The 19177-nt window shown below is 50.3% G+C and overlaps 2 protein-coding genes across 3 annotated transcripts; one reads left to right on the top strand and one right to left on the bottom strand.

Moving 5' to 3' along the window:
• Positions 1-852: 852 nt before the first annotated feature.
• Positions 853-17097, bottom strand: SEZ6L2 (seizure related 6 homolog like 2). 2 transcript variants are annotated; one of them, XM_021006810.2, is made up of 18 exons: positions 15071-17097; positions 13648-13779; positions 12888-13184; positions 12541-12680; positions 11836-12037; positions 9100-9285; positions 8635-8803; positions 8037-8200; positions 6434-6634; positions 5835-5973; positions 5129-5325; positions 4647-4841; positions 3563-3754; positions 3200-3391; positions 2772-2810; positions 2426-2543; positions 2030-2126; positions 853-1666 (listed from the first exon to the last, which is right to left on the bottom strand). In XM_021006810.2, exons 1-18 carry the CDS (start codon positions 15141-15143, stop codon positions 1637-1639), a joined length of 2763 nt encoding a protein of 920 aa, XP_020862469.1. In that variant the 5' UTR covers positions 15144-17097; the 3' UTR covers positions 853-1636. The 2 variants fall into 2 exon arrangements, with proteins under 2 accessions (XP_020862469.1, XP_020862470.1); XM_021006811.2 differs by lacking the exon at positions 2772-2810.
• A 543-nt stretch (positions 17098-17640) lies between these two features.
• ASPHD1 (aspartate beta-hydroxylase domain containing 1) lies at positions 17641-19064 on the top strand. Its single transcript, XM_021006835.2, has 3 exons — positions 17641-18461; positions 18600-18713; positions 18837-19064. Exons 1-3 carry the CDS (start codon positions 17726-17728, stop codon positions 18944-18946), a joined length of 960 nt encoding a protein of 319 aa, XP_020862494.1. The 5' UTR covers positions 17641-17725; the 3' UTR covers positions 18947-19064.
• The last annotated feature ends 113 nt before the right edge of the window (positions 19065-19177 follow it).

The raw sequence follows: 19177 nt of genomic DNA, 5'->3' as shown, positions 1-19177 counted from the left end.
TGGTGCAAGGGAGGGAAGGGAACAGGGAATTCACCCATCTTTGAGGAGTTCCTCAGCTGTATATGATCTACAAGGTAGATTGTCTAGGTCACATGACATTACTATTGAACCACAGGCTACCCCTCCACAACCAGCTTGCTGGAAAAAGGCAAATTCCATTTTTTATAGTAGCATTCATCAAAGCTCAGTATCACAAAAAAAGGATAGATATTATGAACCACCATCATATAACTTAATCCCTAAAGAGAATGAAAAGTGTTTGTGCACTATTCAGTATTACAGATTATCTGCTGGGGTGTTTTTTTTTATCTAGTATTATTGATAATCTGCTATTTTGAATTATCTGTTCCTTTGAATTCCCTAGTTTGGGATCATCTCTCCCAGAGTTTCCCTCCATTATTAATGTTGTCAGTTGAGGGTTGGCTATAGAGCTTTAAACTCTAGGGATGAGAGAAGTTCTTGGCTCTCCTCAAGCCATTATGGTGGAATGGAATGAATACCAACTACACAAGGAATCAGGGGACCTTATTTCTAGTTCCAGCTCTGCTCTAAATCAGTGTGTGGCCTTGTACAAGTCACTTTCCTTTTCTAGGCCTCTTTTTTCTCAGCCGTACAATATAGTGGTGAGATTGGATGATCTAGAAGTTCCCTTTTCATTCTCCCAGCCCCATTTCTCTCTGAAGGGCTGTTGCTGTTAGATCTTTAGTTAGAGTTCAAAGGGCATTCTCTCCAAACCTCAGTTGAACCTAGTCAGCTTCCATAAGAGTGGGTCTTATTTTTGCATTCTCCCAACAAACACTGCTCCTCCCTCTTCCCACTTATAAGCTGCCCCCACCATAACACTGGGCCCAGTTACAAATGGTGATTTTCTGTTTATTGCTTGAAAACAAAAATCCAGAAGCCAGAAGGGGTAAAGGGTAGAATTGGGAGAACCTGGAGGTAAGGAGGGACTGCAGGAGATAGGGGGTCATTTCCCTAGCCCTCCTACTCTTACTCTGCCTAGCATAAGGACTAGAGCTATTGGGCAAAAGGGACTGGTTGGAACTCTTGGCTTGAGGAAGCAGTGGGTGAGGGTAGAGCAAAAGGGAAGGCCAAGAATGGACTGTGCTGGTGGGACAGGAATTTGTGTGGCCAGGGAACTGGCAAGCAATGAGAGCAACCAGAGGGCAGGGAAAATGGTGTCATGCCCTCTGATATCGACCCCTGGGGACCATTACCTGGTGGTAGCCACAGGGGCAAGTAGGTCAGGACCTGGACTAAGGGATATTACCCCTTTCCCCTTACAATTGACCTCAGTACTGAGCAATCAAGAGACAGCCCTGTATTTTAGGGCTGGGGAGCCAGATAATGGGTATAGGAGGCAAAAGAAAGGACCCCCTGCATTTGGCAACAGAGAAAAAGGATGACTTGGGAGGCAGGATGCTGGCTTATTTACCAGAGGATCTCCAGGGTGTTTATTGTCCTTAATGGGGTCTTAGAGTATTTACAAGGAGGGGAAGGGAGAAGCATGAGGTGGTGAGAGCTGGAAGTGGAGGGTCCAGTTCCCTTTACTTCCTCCCTCCCCCTTCCCAGGTTGGTCTGAGTGGGGGGGGCATCAGGAAGGGACACCCAAAGGTCCTGCTCCCTCCATTGGTTCTTAGATGGAGACTTCATACTCTCTTGTATCCTGGGGGCAGAGATAACAGTGTCATCTGTCAGCTTGTTGGGGGTGGGAAGCAGGGTAAGGAGGGCAATAGTCACCATCTGGTGGCCCCAGGAGGTTCTTAAAGGATAAGGACTTTGGGTGTGGTACAGCTGTTCTGAGGAGAGTCTGGACAGAGGATTGAGGATTTTTGATGGCTGCCAAGCCACTGAGTTAATGAATCTGAGAGGGGAAATGAGAGATGGGGAAGGTTAGGCAGGAAGCCTACAGGGAACTTTTCAAAACAGGCTCTAGACTGGGGTTGGGACTGGGATTTATGGGGCTCATGAGGGCAGAACTCAGGTTATAAACCCCAGGAAGCAGGGCTGGGCGAATGTTGCTACTCACCCCAGCTTCATAGAGTGGGTTGCTAAAATCAGACTCCACAGTGATAGGGCTGTAGGAGTGAGATCCAGAAAAGCCAAATAGAGATTTTCCTTGTAGCCTGGGAAAGAAAAGGCAAGAAAGCATGGGTTCTGCCATCTTTATCATTCTCCATAATTCATCCCTCCCCATTTTGTCCCAGAACACCCAACAACCACCTACTACTACCTCCAAGGTTCCCCAAGGCTACAGCTTGCACAGCCTAGATGGAGCCCAGAACCAACCAATGAGCTGATCTCTTCAGGACAGGTTGAGGGTGACCCAGTCAGAACTTGGAACCCTGGGCTACTTGACCTCCAATTGGCATCCATCTTGTGAACAGCCCAGGCCCACCCACTACTCCAAAATCAGTGTGCTCACTTAGTGTAGTAGAGATAAACACCCCCAATGAGTAAGATGACAAGGCCCAGGGGCAGCAGGATGGCCAGGGCTAGATTTCCACCTTCCATTTGCCGAGAAGGATCTGTGGTCTGGGTCACTGCAGGAAGGAAAGGACAGTCAACTTTGGTATTCTGCTTCCTAGTCTTGGGCTCTCTCTTTCAAGGGAACAAGGGCCTTTGCCCTGTAGCCTTCAGTTCCCTCAAGGAACCCAAGTGGCCTGTGTCCCCCAGCCCCTGACTCTTCCCTCAGAGAGCCTGTTCCCCTCCCCAAACCCAGGCATCCTGCCCCAACCAGGCCTTGGCTCTCCCCCTCATCCCTCACTGACCTTCCAGTTTTCGGTCGTCCAGTAGCTCCTCATAGGCCACTGCAGGGAGAGGAGGGGGGAGTGGGGTCTGAGCCAGTGAGGGGGGAGGGCAGGAGGCCAGGCCAGGCAGGAGAACCTTCTCTCTTTTCCCTCTGTTCAATCTACCCAAATCCTAAGTCTGTACTTCTCTTCCCCAAAGCTCTATCGCTTCATTTTTCAGAACTCCTGAAGTGGGCCTTCTCCATAATTCTCTTGTCCTATTTCACTCCTTTTAATTCCTAAGGATCAGTAACCCTGCCTCCCCAAGCCCCATCTCCTCCACTAAGGACCTCTGACCTCCAGTTCCTTGTTACTACTTCCTTTCCAGAATCTAGGAGCTGACACAGGTTGAGCCCTCCTCCTGGCCCTTGCAAGCCCCATAAAGCCCTTCCCTTTCTCCTTTCAAGTACCTTTGCAGAGTGGGGGCTGGCTGGTCCACTGAGAGGGGTGTCCTGGGAGGCAGGTGATGGTGACCTCGCCAATAAGTTCAAAGCCCTCATAGCAAAAGAATCGGAGAGACTCCCCAGCCTGGTAGTGATGCTTGTACAGGGTCTGGTAGCCATTCTCTGGGACACCTGGATTCAGGCATGGCTCATACTTCACTGGAGGAGGCAGAAGCCAGGGCCTAGTTACTACTGCCCATTCCCATTACTTTCTCTGCACAATTTACCTTTCTTCTCAGGTTTTGGGACATTGTCTTTCCCTTCTCACTGCTACCCCTACCCTCCCACCCTTGCAAATCTCTCTACCCACAACCAGGGCCGGGAACTCACGGACACACTTGGGGACACGGTCGCTCCACTTGGGGGTGCCTGTGTCCCGGTTGTAGCAGGTGAGGACAGCTGCCCCCTCTAGACTGTAGCCAGGCAGACATCGATACTGAATGTGGGAGCCAATGGGGAAGCCCGCATCAGAAGCTGTCCTGTGCCCATTACTAATCTCTCCAGGGTCTGCACAAGTCATGACTAGACGATGACCAAAAGGAGAGAACGCATGTTAGGGGAAGCTAAGAAATGAGAGACATGGAGGGATTCTTCTTCCATTAACAAGCACCCTTGCACACCCACTACCTTGCACCCAGCACTAGCTTAAACTTGGGTCAAGTCAAATGTCAAGGAGCATGTCTAGACTAGCCTCCTATCGTGGTCTTCTGATCAGCTTCAGAAATCAGGGGAGCCTCGGTGGAAGAAGTTCACATTTGTATAGCATGTTACAGGTAGCAAAATGCTTGGCTCAGAACACCTGATTAGGTTAGGTGGAGTAGAAAAAAGTACCAGCCTAGAATGGGGAGCCCTGGTTTCTGGTTCTAACAACTAGGCCATGGGTCCTGGAGGTTGGAGAGACCTCATGAATCCCTTGGCTCGGGCCACTACCCCTAGACATTTGCTCAAGGTTATTATGTCCTTTTGCCAAATGAGGGGATTGGATTAGAGTCCATGTTAATTGTTAGGCAATCTTTTCAATTCTGACAATCTTAAATCTATTTCAAATAGCCATTGCTAGAGGCAGCTAGGTGGTGCAGTGGATAGAGCTTTAGCCTTGGAGTCAGGAGGACCTGAGTTCAAATCCAGCCTCAGACACATGACACTTACTAGCTATGTGACCCTGGGCAAGTCACTTAACCTCTATTGCCTCACCAAAAAAAAAAAAATAGCCATTGCCCAAGCTAGAGGGGAGTTGTGGGCAGGACCCGAGGGGGAGGGACTTTTGCTTTCCCTCCTCCCCTTCCCCCACTCCCTTGCCCAAGCCTGGAAGAGTAGGCTAGAGGAGCCTGGAGATCTGGAGAGGACAGAGATAGGGTTCACTCTTTGGCTAGAGTGGGGTGGAGCCCAAGGAAGGAGAGGGATTAGGGCTCACTTTTCTGGCAGGCTGGGGGCGCAGCACTCCAAGACAGGTCCCACTGACATGTGAGGATGTCAGAGCCGAGCAGCTCATAGCCAGGCTCACATTGGTAAGTGAGCACTGTACCCCGGATCAAGTCTCCATGGGATGCTGTCCTCCAGCCCCACTCTGGGGGGGGCAATTCCGGGCACGTGTCATTCCGAGGAACCTCTAGAGAGGGTGAGAGACAGAGAGTAGATTTTGAAGAGTGAGTGTGAGTCCCTGCGTTTGAGATCTTGAGTTGAGCCTGGGATCTCCAGTCTTAGGGATCTCCATCAGGTTTGGGGATTCCTTTCTCATGGTCTTTGGTCTGGTTAAGGGTCCCTATGACCTAGAGGTCTCTGGATGAGACCAAGGACCCCTATCCTGGGACCTCTGGCCAGGCTTAGGATCCTCTGCAATCACTGTCTCCGACTAGGGTCTTGAATTACCCCCTCCTGACCTCTGTGCCCAATTACCTTTGAAATGCAGCACAAAGCCCTGACCCAAACCAGGGTTAGGGGGCCCAGCCGGTGCCTGGAACTGCAAGGTGAGGTCTGGGCCAGAGGAGAGAAGGCGGCGACGAGGCTGGGGCCCTCGAAGCTGGGCTAGGACCCGGGCACTGGGGCTATCTCCATCAAACAGGGTCAACATATCCCCTCCCCTAACATTCAGGCTGTAGGAATGGAGATGGAATACTAAGTTGTGGCCCCCAACACAAACCCCCAATCCCTCAATTTTAGGCTGACTCTCTCCACAGCCTTGGCCTTCCTCTCTTTACATCTTCACACGGTCCCCTTGCCCTCTTCCTGCTGATCCCCTTGCCCCACTTCTGCCCTCCTTCCTCTGTCAAGTCCAATCAGGCATTTGAGATGGAATGTGTCCCCTGGAAAATGGCTAAGATGTCATGGGAATTTGCAAAGCTGGCCATAGTGGATTCCCCACCTTATCCTACAAAGCTGGTCTTGGGGATTCCAAAGTCTGTACTAGCTCCAACCTCATCATCCCAGGCTGAGTTTAGGAAACAGCTCCCACCCCTCAGCATCCCTTGAAGCCAATAATATTGAGTCCACTTCCCTCCTTCAAGGGATGTGCATTCTCAGCAGAGTCTTATGGCCCCACACCACATCCCCTCATTCTTGCCCCAAAAAAGTCTTTCCTCCCTCTCCTACCACCAGTGCGTACATCTCAACTTGGAGCAAGATCCGCTTTTCCTCCTGGACATGAAGGCCCCATACACAGTCCTGCCCAGGGCTGTAGCTCTGGGGCCAGTCGGGAGAGAGGACCACACCAGCAGACTCAGACAGCTCCCCCCCACACATAGCTGGTGCAGGGGAAGGGATGAGGCAGAAGAAAGGATAGTAGGAAGATAACATTTAGAGCCCGAAATGACCTTAGATATCATCTAGTCCAACTCTCTCACTTTATTGATGAGGAAACTGAGGCTCAGAAATAAGAAGTGACTTGCCTAAGGTCACAGAGGTATTAATGAGTTAAGGCCTTCAAGGGGTCAAAGCTCTGGCGGGTTGAACCAGGCTCAGTCCTCAGTCTTTCTACAAAGATTGGTTTAGGGTTTGGTTCCAATATTGGAACCTATAATTCCAATATGATTATTAAGGATTCCACATTTACCTTTATGGAAATATGATGCTAGGTTGGGGGCAGGGGTTTCCATTTGGAAGAGGGATTGTTTCTATCTTAGGCCACTTAATAATATTATATGAGAGGGGGTCAAGAACACAGGATCCAGGTACCTGCTGTCCCCATATATGAAAGGGACTCACCTTTGCAGGCTGGCTCAGTGTCATTCCAGTGGGGATCTGAGGGGTCAATACACTCAATGGCACTGGGAGGACCAGGGGGTTCCAGGGCATACCCTGGGAGGCAGGAGAATGTAGCCAGTGCTCCAGGACGGAACTGGGGATCCGTGGAAGTGACATTGCCATGAGCCAGGAATGGCGCAAAGCATCGATCCTCCTCAAAGGCTGAGGAATAAACAGCAGTCAGGGGACCCGGCAAAGGCCCTTCGTACTCTTCTTTCCCTTTCCCGTTCCCCACCCTTCTGCATCTTCTTCACCCCCTCTTCATCTCTTCCTGGCAGAAACTTCATCCTGGGAGACTGCAAAATTGGTCAAGGGGCCTTTGACACATACTAGTGGTTTGACCATGGACAAGTGACTTAATCTCTCAGTGTCCCCAAACAGTTCTCTAAGATTACAGACAAGTTGTCCATCCTCATCGATACAAGGAATTTCCATGCTGGAAATTCCCTATACCAGTGAAATCACTGGTCTGGACCAAAACAAAACCCAACAATAGCCTCTTGATTATTCCTGCTGATGGAAGCTCATGATATTATCGATAATCTAAAACAAATAATCCAGAAGTTATTCGTAATCATATTTGAAACACAGTGCATGATTCCTCCCCATCCCCTCTCCCCATTTAGACTCCTAGCATGGGAGAATTGTAGGGCTTTCAGATGCCATCTGATTTATCAATCCTTCATTTTACAGATGAGGAGATAACCCAGCTAATTCATGGTGCCTCCGCCCTCCTACCAGGGCTTTCCCATCTTGGTTTAAGAACTCACGTTAGTTTGCCTTCCCTAACCCTGTATCTGCTGCCTGAGTGGAGATACGCCCTGCACAATGCTGCTTTCCCTTCTCCACACCTTCCACCCATTTTCAGACCTTCACCAATTTTACTGTGGGTAGTAAATTACTTTGTAAGGCCAGAGGAGAGCATTGTGGAGAGGTTCTCAAGTTTGCAAAGGGAGAAAGAAGGTAAAGGATGTTTGTAAGGTATGGGGAATGGGCCCTAGGCTGGGGTGGGTCTGTGGGAGTCAGGAGCTGTAGAAAAGTTAGTTACACAGATTCCCATGATGCCCTTGTCAGTTTCCAGGGGCATGACCTCTTCATTCATTCCCTCCACCACAAATGCCTGACTAGTCCAGGCTGAGGAGAGAGAACAGGAGTTTGGTATGGAGAGAGTGGTGGGAAGGCAGAGGATTCAGGACCACATAAGAAGGGGAAAGTGGATTTATGGGGTCTGGGCAACTATTGCTAGGGTCCTCACTAGACTTAAAGAGAGCCTTCTGAATTAGTCTTGGGTTAGAGGTATTGTGTGGGGTCTATAAGGTTTGAGATGTTAGAGTATGAGAAATTCTGTAGGGTGTGGGAAGCTCAAGGAGGGTAGAATTGGAGGATCTCTCTAGAAGATGAAGTGTTGAGTTTTGAGATCTATAGAGTTTTCAGGTTTCAGGGTTCTTACAGTTGGGCCCTAATCATGCAATGAATGACAAAACAGAAAAGGATGGGCTATCTTTTGAAGGATTAGGAGTATGGTATGCCTTGGGCTTGGGGTTCCCCTTGGGGGGCTTGTTACCCTCATATCGGAGGCTTAGTAGCAAGGGGTTGGCTGGTGTCTCAGAAAGCAGTTCCACATAGAGGGATTGGGCATCGCTGATCAGTCCTCTCTCTGGGACATCATCCATGTCTGAGTCGTAGATCAGCGGGGAGAGGGGACCACCCCCAGATCGGACCACCAGTCTGGGGATGGGAGGAGGTGATCAGGACCACCAGGCAAGAGAAGAAGCTTCTTAACCCCCAGAGCCTCATCCCAGTTGGTCACTTAGTTTTTCTCCCTTATAATTCCCTTACTGGGGTGAGAACCTCTTCCCCTTTATACCTATATCCCTCTTTCCCCTTGTACCCCTCCCCACCATGGTACAAGAGCCTTCTCCCCCACAGCCCACCCCACCTCCAGGGTGAGAGCCTTCTCCCCTATGGAATGGGAAAGGGACTTTTCTCCCCTAGAGCCCCCCTTGCAGGTGAGAACCTTCTCCCAAGAACCCTCCTTTCCCCATGTAGAGTGAGAGACTTCTCCATGTAGTCACTGCCTTCACCTCCAGGTGAGAACTTTCTCTCCTGTGGCCTTCCTTCCCACTGTGAGGTAAGAGTTTTTTCTTCCACAGTCCCCTCACCTATCATTATCCTCATCCAGTGAGACCCTTTCAAAGTGCAGGTGCAGTCTCCGTCCTTCAGCTGCCTCGATGACCCATCGGCAGGTAAGGTTGGGCCCTACAGCCCCTCCAGGTTCGGGGGAGACAATCCGGCCAAGGGTAGCATTGTGGATGGAGCCTCCACAGGCAGCTGAAGGGAAGTAGGAGTCAGAAAAGCACGTGGGCAAGAAACGCTTCTCTTCTTTTTCTTTGTTCTCCCCCAACCCCTCAAGGTAGCTTCTGTTTTTTAGGTAAGAGACTCCCCACCCCATCACATTCCCCAAAGCCCTGTCTCTCTGGGCTTCTCACCCAGTCTCACTTCCAGGGACTTGAATGCTTTTGCCCAGGCAGCAGTACTCTTGAGGCATAAGAATCTTCTCCCATCCATCTCCCCTTCCCTTCTCCCTAAGCCAGGAATGCATTTTCCCCTGCTGCCCTGGTACTCACCAAGGCAGGCAGGAGGTTCCCCACTCCAGGCTGGTCGGGTGGCGTTCAGGCAGATGAGGGTATCTTCCCCTTGCAACTGGTAGCCTGAGTCACAGTGGAAGGTGGCAGTGCCTCCAGGGTGCAGGTCTGTCACACTCACATCTCCATGGGGTGGCCGGGGGGGAAAGCCACAGCTCAGGAGGTAGGCTAAGAGAATACAAGGAGAAATCCAGGACTGGCTGTTCCTTTCAGTTTCATACTAAACACTCTTCACTCTTCCCTTCCTTATCCCTCTGGCTTCTCTTCAATTCCTCCTGCCCACCCATACCAGTCTTACCTTGAGGGTCCCTGACTGAAGCATAAAGTATCAATCCTGCACTGTTACCAAACTTCCTAGGGACAATTGCTAAAAACTTGAGAATGATATAAAATCATCAAATACAAAGTAGTATAACATCAACTGAATATAGCATATAAAAGGCATCATGGAAAGATTACTGAACTGAGTGAGTCAGTACTGAATCAAGAGACCTGAATTCAAACTTTGACCTCTCTATCATCTTGGGCAAGTTACTTCCTTCCCCAAACCTCAGATTTCTCTTCTGTAAAATGAGGAGTTAGATCAGTTGATGTGCCTTCCAACTCTAGTATTCTGTGCTTACAGACAGCTAGGTGGCATAATGGTTAGAGCACTGGGCCTGAAGACAGAAAGATCTGAGTTCAAATGTGACCTCAGACATTTACTAGCTGTGTGACCCTGGGCAAATCACTTAACCTCTGTGCCTCAATTTCCCCAACTGTAACATGGGGACCCACTTCACAGTATCATTGTGAGGATCAAATGAGATAATATCTGTAAAGGGCATTGTAAACCTTAAATATAAATGCAACCTAAGATGATGATGATGATGATGATGATGATGATGATGATGATGATGATGATGATGATTAGAGAGGTGAAGAAGGTAAATTTCTTTTTTTTTGGTTAGGCAATGGGGTTAAGTGACTTGCTCAGGGTCACGCAGCTAGTAAGTGTCAAGTGTCTGAGGCTGGATTTGAACTCAGGTCCTCCTGACTCCAGGGCCAGTACTCTATTCACGCATCACCTAGCTGCCCCTAGAAGGTAAATTTCTTAAGGTAAATTAAACTAGATCTGAAATAAATGATGGGAGTCCACAGTTGAGTCTCACTGCTGTGTGATCATTTGCAAGGCAGTTAACCTCTCTCCCTCATTTCCTCTTCTGTAATAACTCCCAGAAGAGCAAATGGTGTATGTAAAGCAAGGTGGAACTAGTTAGCCCCAGTGTGATTTGGTGCCCAACACAGATTCCCTGTACATGTCAGGTGTTTAGCAAATGTCTATTGGATTGAATGGAGCCCCAAGCTCTCCCACCAGTGCTTCAGCCCACACATGGCTATGTATAGTCTTGTATTGTTCTCTGATTACTTCCTGCTATTCCTACCATCTCTCTTCCAAGGCTCTGGAAGCAAAGACCATGTCTCCAAAAGGCATCATGTTACAGTAGAATGAGCAATGTCCCCCAAGGCAGACAGTTGTCTGAGGTCCAGGTGTGGCTCCACCACTAATCTCATTTCCTGAGTCTGTTGCTCAAAATGTCCTCTCAAAATCCAGTCCTACATGACAGTCATGGAGTCTGGGATGGCTTCAGATCATCCTCTGATTTGAATGGCTTTTTACCTGTCAGATATGCCTAGGGCTATTCCCATGTATTGTTGTTGTTTGTATCTAACTCTTTGTAACTCCATTTGGGGTTTGCCATTTCCAGCTCACTTGACAGATGAGTAAACTGAGGCAAACAAGGTTAAGTGACTTGTCCACAGTCACACAGCCAGTAAGTATCTGAGCCTAGATTTGAACTCAGGTCTTCCTGACTACAGGCCTGGTGCTCTATCCACTGCACCACCCAGCTGCCCTGTTCCTAGCTCTACCTTCCCTCAAATGGCCTGGCATTTAGTCTTCCTTGCTGAAGTAGACGTCTTTGCACATATGTCCCTGTGAGTTCATGGGGAGAATTATAGTGGCAGGGACCCCAGGAGCCTTATAGAGACTCATGACCCTGATCCACAAGATTTTTAAGGAATCAACATAGTTTACATTTTAGGGGGCACATCAATATGTCAAACCAATCTTGAGGACACTATTGACCCAAGGAACCTCATTCTCTTATTTGGAGGATAGTAGGAGAGAATCACAATAGAAGCAACAGGACTGGACACTAGGGAAGTGTGTTGGCTTCTCTGCTATGTGTGAATATGTATGCAAGTTTAAATATACATGGGATATGCATGAATATATATGTATATAGGGATGTATAGGTCTTGCATGCATGCATGGTGTATTTATATGGAAGTATAGGCATGATGAGTATGTTTACATATGTATTTGCAATATTTGCACAGATATCCTTTTTGAACCTATCCAGCCCTGACTGCTCTTTGGTAAACCATGGGAGGATTTGAGGTAGCCTAGTCAATGTGAGAAGTGCCCCCATATCATCTACCCAATACCATCCTGTAGTGCCCCAAGCGCTCTCATCTGGGAGCACTGAATATTGGCTTCTCAGCCCAGGGTGACCACACCCATCCCTCTACATCATCTGTGTTCCTCCATCCTATTGCCTAGTCACTATCAGTCATCTTGGAGATGTGCCTGTAGGCACTCCAAGTGGTTCCTGTATGGCTACACCATCTGTCCACCTGACTACAGCCCCACATCAGGACCTTAATTCTTCTCACCCTGATAGTGGATCCTGAAGCCACCACCTCGAGGGGTTCGGGGGCTCCGGAAATGCAAAAGCAGCCTATTAGTTGGGCTCCGAAGAACTTGGCCCTCCCCTAGTAGGGAGGCATTGGCCAGGAGCTGGGGTGCTGGGGCTGGTGCACCACCCACAGCCAACACAAGCAGTCCCTCTTCTCGGGACAGGTTGAGAGACTGCACCTGGAAGATGAAGCAACAGACCAGGCTAGAAAGAGGATAAGGGGTAGGCAAAAGTCCTTGATCCTGCCTAGCCCTTCCCATTCTCTCCTATCCACTTCCCCCTTCTGTAATGGTCTATACTTTTTTGAACATTAATAGAATTATATGTTAGAACTGGAAGAAACCTTGGGAATATAGTATTAAGAGAACTGGACTTAAAAGCAGAAAACCCACATTTGAAAGACCTCTGAAGTGAGTCAGAATTGGGTTCTGGTCTCAGCTCTGCCATTTATCAACAATATGACTCTGGGCAAGTCACTTTCTTTTTCTGGGCATCAGGGTTTTCATTTAAATAGTGAAAAGGTTGGAGTAGATGGTATCTAAGGTTTACTGGCTCTGAATTACACAATGTACAACTCCTAGGACAGTGCTCTTTCAATACCTTCCCTGTCACTACCACCCTTCCAGGGAAAGGGAAGAAGGAACTCTGAAATTTCTAGAGGTCAGAATGAGGCGCTAAGTACCTGAATTTCAATGCCATAGCCAGGATAGACAGAGATGCTGTAAGTGCAGTCGAGGGGTCCTAGAGTGGGAGCAGCTGAACGCCCAAACTCTGGTGATTCCACATAACCTTCACCCTCTGAGACGTTATTGTTACATAAAACTAAGAAAAAACACAGGGTCATGGACTTCCCATGACAATTCAGGAATCATTTCCCCTTCCCCATACTCACACCTCCTAATCAATCTTATGGTTCTATCCTTAAATACCATACATTCTCATCTCTCTCAGAACCTTATTCCCATCTCTATATACATCACTACTCATCCATTTGTACACAGCATCCTCTTCTCCCCATTGGTATATTACCTGGGCTTGTCACTGTGGTGACTGTGGTTGTGGTAATGAGAGTGGTTGTGGTCTCTTCCTCTCCTCCTTCAGACCCAAGAGGTGGGCCTGGAGAGGCAGGACCTGGTGGGGGTGAGGCGGTGGTTCCAGGAAGTGGGGTCAGTAGCTCAGGTGCAGTAGGCCCAGCCCCCCTTGCTCCCTTGGGAGTCACAGCTGTTGTCAGGGGTCCTGTCCCTGGTTCTGTGACCCAAGGTGGGGAGGGTGGGGCAAGGGTCTGGTCTTCTGTATCAGCAGGTAGTGTGGGGACCAGAAGGGATCCTGAGACATCAGAGTGGAAAGAAGGAAAGTCTAAAGTAAGGAATCTGAGTAGGCTTTGGGACAGAAAGGCTTCTTCTAGGTGATGGGCTGGAGAATAAAAGGAGTTGGCCTTCCATCCTTACCCATATCCCTCCTGCACTGAGCCCAGGTTCTCCCAATGGATCCCCCCAGAAGGATTCAGGTCAAGGCTCAGACTGACTAGGATGAGGAGATAGCCCACAGAGAACTCCTATTTCTAGTCACTCCCTCCACAATAGACCCTGAGATAAAGCCTAGACTGTACTCACACTTCAAACTCTTGTATTCCATGACCTAGTGATCTTTCACATTATTCCCTTAAGCCCTCCACTCCATGTACCTCTAAACATTTGTGTCTATCAACTTCCCTTTTGATTATTTTCTCTTTTTGTCTTCCTACCTCTGAATTTCTTTGGCTCTATGCCTTGGCCTTTCTGAGTCTTACCAGGGATGTCCCCCATCTCTGGCCCCCTTCTTAGTAGGGCTCCATGTAGCAGCTCAGCCAGTGCAGCTGGTGGAACTGTAGGAGACTCACTGCTTCCCCCAGCCAGGGTCTCCTCCTCCTTTAGGGGTACACCTAGGAGGAAATGTCCTATGAGTCTGAGAGGACTGTTTACCTCCTTTCTCCCACATTTGTGCTTCTCCTATATTGCTCCTTTTAATACTCTCACAATCCTCTCAATTCTCAATCACTACAAGCCCAAGTCATAACCACAATCCCTGGTTCTGGTCCTTTCTCCTCCAGATTAGGGAACAGAACTTGGGGTAGGGAGCCAAGATGCTTGGAAATAGGTAATTAAATTTCCTGCCTTTCTGTTTCCTCAGTAGTTAGATATAGGGAAAGGAAATGAATGCCCTCCATGTACTTCTGACAGAACATGGACAGCTCCTGGATGGTAGGTTAAGATATTGATTCCATTCTCATCTCACTGGCTTTGCCAGAATCAAGCGCTCTCTCTCTCTCTCTCTCTCTCTCTCTCTCTCTCTCTCTCTCTCTCTCTCTCTCTCTCTCTCTCTCTCTCTCTCTCAGCTTTCTATTTGTTTCTGCCTCTCTTTAGTACCTACCAACTCTCACCAGGTCTCTCTGTACCATCTGCTGCTTTGTGAGGGGTTCCCCCCAACTTTATCTTGATTTCTGTAGCGCCTCTATCTTCTAATTCTCTGTGGCATCCATAACCTCTTTTTGGGTCTCTGTCTCTGTTTCTCTGGGTGTCTGTCTTTATGTAGTACTTACTATTTCTCTCTACATATATACTGCTTACTGGTTCTCTCTGTGTCTGTTTTTCTAGATCTCTGGGCCTCTCTTTATGTAGTCAGAAGCCATATGTGTCCATGTGTGCCTGTGTGTAGGTCTGTGTGGGTAGCTGTTTTGCTATGGATCTGTCCTTGCTTAGATGTCCATCTGTCTTTAGCCATATGTCAAAGATTATGTATGTATATATCCTGTGTATGTACTCCTTTTCTCTCTTTAAGTATCCCACCTGCCTTTCTGCCTCAGATCCTTGTCTTTTAGCATTTTAGAACCACCTCTCCCCACTTCTATTTCCTGGATTTAACCCCTACCCATCCCCTTGTCCTTCCATTCTTCCTCTCATCCAACAGCCCCAGGGGCTGGACTTGGGGAAACTCTGAGTGCCAGTGGTAAAACCCTAGATCCCATCCCTCTTCCTTTTTCCCACTGCAGCACCCCTCCCCCTTCCTCTACCAGCTTTGAAAAAACCAAAGGCCAGACGTGTAGAGAATGGGGGCTGTAGGAGGAGACAGCATCCCCAAGGCTTCTCTGTGCAGCACACACTGAGTGCCCTGCCCCCTTCACATTTGGGGGTATAATTCCCTCATCTCTTTCATGCAATCCCATATTTCCTTACCGCAAGTCCAGGGGCAGCTGAACAGCAGCAGCAGTAGAGGTGGGGGCAGGAGACCGGCTCCAGGGGTCCCCATGGTACCCTGATCCCCAAATCCCTCTCCAGCACCCCAATCCCTCTCCTCCCAGGGGCTGAAGAGCTAGTCTTCTTTACTCAGCTTCTTGGCTATTCCACTAATTCTTCCCTTCCCAAGGGCTGAAGAGCTAGTCTTCTTGCTCTTCTTCTTGCCTATTCTGCTCCGGTCTACTACTGCTTCCTTTTAAGGAAAAAAAATCCAGTGCTCGACAGGAGGCGAAAGGCTGAGGTGGGTGTGTGTGTGTGTGTGTGTGTGAAGAATATACCGGGAAGAGACTGGGAACCGAAGATTCCTGGTTTTCTTGCCTGCTTGAATACCCGGGTCCTCTCTCTTGCCCGGACACCTCCGTCCTCTCTGTTCCTGTGGATGTTGGGGGGTGGGGTGGGGTGGGGGGAGAAAAAGGGGGCGCGGCTGCGGCTGCAGGGGGTGGGGCGAGGTGGGGGAGTGCTAAATCAGATCAGGCTTTCTGAGAGATCCGGGGACGCCTGGGTTCCACTCTTCCCCTGACGCCTGTTTTCGGCCTCGCTTAGATCCCAGGTTGTTGGGGTACAGGGTAAGACTGGAATAGCAGCTTGGGGTGGGAGGTGGAAAGAATGAAGGGTCGGGAGGGGTATCTAAAGGGCTCTAGGAGGTTCCTACGGGGAAAGAAGGGAGAGGGTCGTAGGGTCCTGGGGGAGGGAGATGCCGGGGGGGCAGCTCGAGAGCTGAGGCTAAGGGAGGGAGAAGCTGAGAAAGGTGTCGGAGCCCACGTCAGATCCTGGGGCCGGGCGAGGGGAGGGGCCTGGTGCGTGGGTATGTTGGGGGGAGAGCCGGCGTGGGACTGAGACTAGAGGAGGGTGGGGGCACTGTATGAAGAAGAGCACCGAGTTGTGTTTTTCATTCCCCCACCCCACCTCCCCACTCCCTGATCTACTGGTGAGAGAAAAAGGAAAGCTTCAATCCGGTCACATCTCTAATTAACGTCCCCCGCCCTCCAAGTCACCCTCCCAGTGCATCTGGAATTTTAATCGCCTTCTTCCCAGTTCTGGAAGCTGCAACGCAGCTGCATTTCCTTCTGTCTGTTCCCCAAGACACCCCCGACTTTACATTCCCCCCTCCCTTTTCTCAACCACCAAGGGTGAATTTGCCTCCCATTACAGCTCTGCATCATCGGGAAATTGCTCTCTTGTCCACCCCAACCCCGCCCCCAGGAGTACTACATTGCCTTCCAAACAAGGGGTAGGAGATGGGGGTGGGTCTTCTTTCCTCGCCCCCAACCTATAAAATATCCCGCTCCCCCTCTCCTAGGGTCTAATATCTAAAATGTCTCTTCTCGATTTTCTCAAGGAGTCCTTTCCTCATGATCCTTCAAACTAGATTCAGTCTGAGGCGTGTCTTGTCCCATGCTTATACAGTGCTGCCCTTGCCCACCCTCTTCTCTGCCTTCAAGGATTGGCCCCGCTGCTTCATAGCACACTTCCCGCGATAGGTTTTAACGGGCGCTGGGGTGCAGGCCTCTTTCAGCACCAGCGACCCAAGGACAGCGCTCGGCCTCAGCCCCGCCCCTCGGCTCCAGACCCGGGGGCTCCCCGGCTTTCAAAGCTGATTGGCTGTGGCAGCCTCCACCTTCGCCTCTTGCCTGCAATCACTGGCGCTCAGGTGACGGTCCTTCGGGAAGCGGGGGCTGGAGCTGGGAGGGAGAAGAGTCACCTAGAGACAGACAGACAGAGGTGGCTCTGCCCCTCGATGCTGACTTGATTGCCTCCCGCTGGCTGTCACCGCCGCCCTCGCCCCACCATTCTGTGGGTCTCTCCACTCCTTCCTACCCACTGGCTCCGTGCCCCGCCCCTCCTTCCCCCTTTTCGCATTGCGGGCCGGCCGGACTCCGACGCAGCCACCTCAAAGCCCAACTTGACACCTTGCCAAGGCGGGGGGAGTCCAGCTCTGCCGGGGCCTTGCTTTACAAACCTTTAGGGTTCGCCCCTTCCCTGCCCCCAACCCCGGATACCAAAAGTTCCCCCGCCCTCCCCTGCCTTGCCCCCTTCCCTCTGTTCTTTCCCTTCCTGACGCAAGAGTATCCCTGAGATGCGGCTGACTCTGGGGTGGGCCCGAAGTGATGGGTGCGGGGGTGGGAAGAGGGAGAAGGTGACGTCAGAGTGAGTGGGAAAGGGGGGGAGAGGAGAGGAGAGAGAGAAGGGATAGAGCAGAGAAAAGGGGAGGGGAAAAGACAGGAGAGGCGAGGAGGTGGGGAGGGACAGAAGAGAGGGAACGAAGGAGAGGGTTGTGGAGGAAAGGCGGTAGCTGCTGCAGAGGATTAGGATCTATCTCAGGATCTGAGGGCTGCATGATGAGGTAGGGCAGCAACTGCTGATGGAGGAAGAGAGGAATTGAAAAGTGGAAGCAGAATCGTGGAGGCAGAAGCCCCAGAAAAAGGGGGCCAGGAAGGAGAGGTGATGGGGAATGAGCAAGACAGCATGGAGTAAGGTCCGAGGAAGTTGAAACCGAGGTTGCCAGAAGAGAGAGCTGGTAGGGCAGGGTGAGGAGGAAAACAGATTTGGGGAATGCCTGGGTCCTTTTGACTATACTCCCCACCCCATTTCACCATGCCCCCTTGGTCCCTACCCCTGGCCTGCCCAGCCCTCACTGTGATCCTAGGGGCCCTTACTTCCCTTTTCCTCTGGTACTGTTATCGACTGGGCTCCCAGGACACCCCAATCCCAGGGGCAGGGGGTGCTAGCAGAGGTGGTATTGGAGTTGGTAGAGGTTCTGAGGCTGGAGGTCAAGACCCAGGGGTCACCAGGGGGCCTGGTGAAGGGCCTGGGGCAGAAGGCCTTGTGAGTCGGAGGCTTCGGGCCTATGCCCAGCGTTACTCCTGGGCCGGGATGGGGCGGGTGAGGCGGGCAGCTCAGGGCAGCAGCAGCTTTGGTGGAGGGCCAGGGATCCAACGCCCGGCTCTGCTCTTTTTGCCGGACCTTCCTTCTGCTCCATTTGTGCCCCGGGATGCTCAGCGACATGATGTGGAGCTCCTAGAGAGTAGTTTCCCTGCCATTCTTCGGGACTTTGGAACTGTGAGCTGGGATTTCTCAGGGACATCTTCTCCACCTCGGGGATGGTCTCCTCCTTTGGCCCCTGGGTGCCATCAGTTCCTACTCTACAGGGCTGGTCGGTGCCAGCCAAATAACTGCCGACGCTGCCCAGGGGCATATCGGGCCCTTAGAGGGCTGAGAAGCTTTGTGAGTGCCAATTCTTTTGGCAATGCTGGTTTTTCTGTTCTTCTGCCTGGAGCCAGACTTGAGGGGCGCTGTGGACCCACCAACGCTCGTGTTCGTTGTCACTTAGGTAAGTAGTGGATCAAGGATATTTAGGTTTAACCTGGGGTAAAATGGAACAACATGGGTCTATTTGGGGAAGTGATGAGAATGTCTGAATTGGGTGGAAGGGGACTCCTCTGACCTTCACCTGGGCCTTCTCCAACAGGCCTGAAGATTCCACCTGGCTGTGAGTTAGTCGTTGGGGGTGAGCCCCAGTGCTGGTCTGAAGGACACTGTCTACTCGTGGACGATTCTTTCCTGCACACAGCAGCTCACAATGGTAACCAGGACACCAGAGCTCTGCAAAAAAGGGATTTGGGAGTCTAGAGGGGTGATTGGTCAAAGCTGGAACTTAAGAACAAAACTGAATGATTTTAATCCTCTGCTTCCTTTTTGTCTCCAGGCTCTGCAGAAGATGGACCTCGTGTGGTCTTCATTGTTGATCTTTGGCATCCCAATGTAGCTGGGGCTGAGCGACAAGCTCTTGATTTTGTCTTCGCACCTGATCCATAAAGGGAAATGTGATGTCCCAATATCCTCCCCTAGAGAGGGCTCCTATCTCCTACTCATGAACCACTGACACACTGAATTTAGCTTGGTGTGACAAAGTTTGCCTCTCACCTCTGGTGCTGCTATGGGTGTCAAGACATGCAGAAGTGAGGAGTTGGCATATCCAAGAACTGAAATACAAATTTACAATACTCTTTAAATCCTGGCAGCATCCTTCCACAACACACAAGAGAG

The sequence above is a fragment of the Phascolarctos cinereus genome, unplaced genomic scaffold, assembly GCF_003287225.1.
Source record: "Phascolarctos cinereus isolate Bilbo 61053 unplaced genomic scaffold, phaCin_HiC Scaffold_4;HRSCAF=312, whole genome shotgun sequence".
Taxonomy (NCBI): domain Eukaryota; kingdom Metazoa; phylum Chordata; class Mammalia; order Diprotodontia; family Phascolarctidae; genus Phascolarctos; species Phascolarctos cinereus.
Note: the sequence above shows the minus strand (reverse complement) of the source record. Positions and strands in the feature narration are given on the sequence as shown.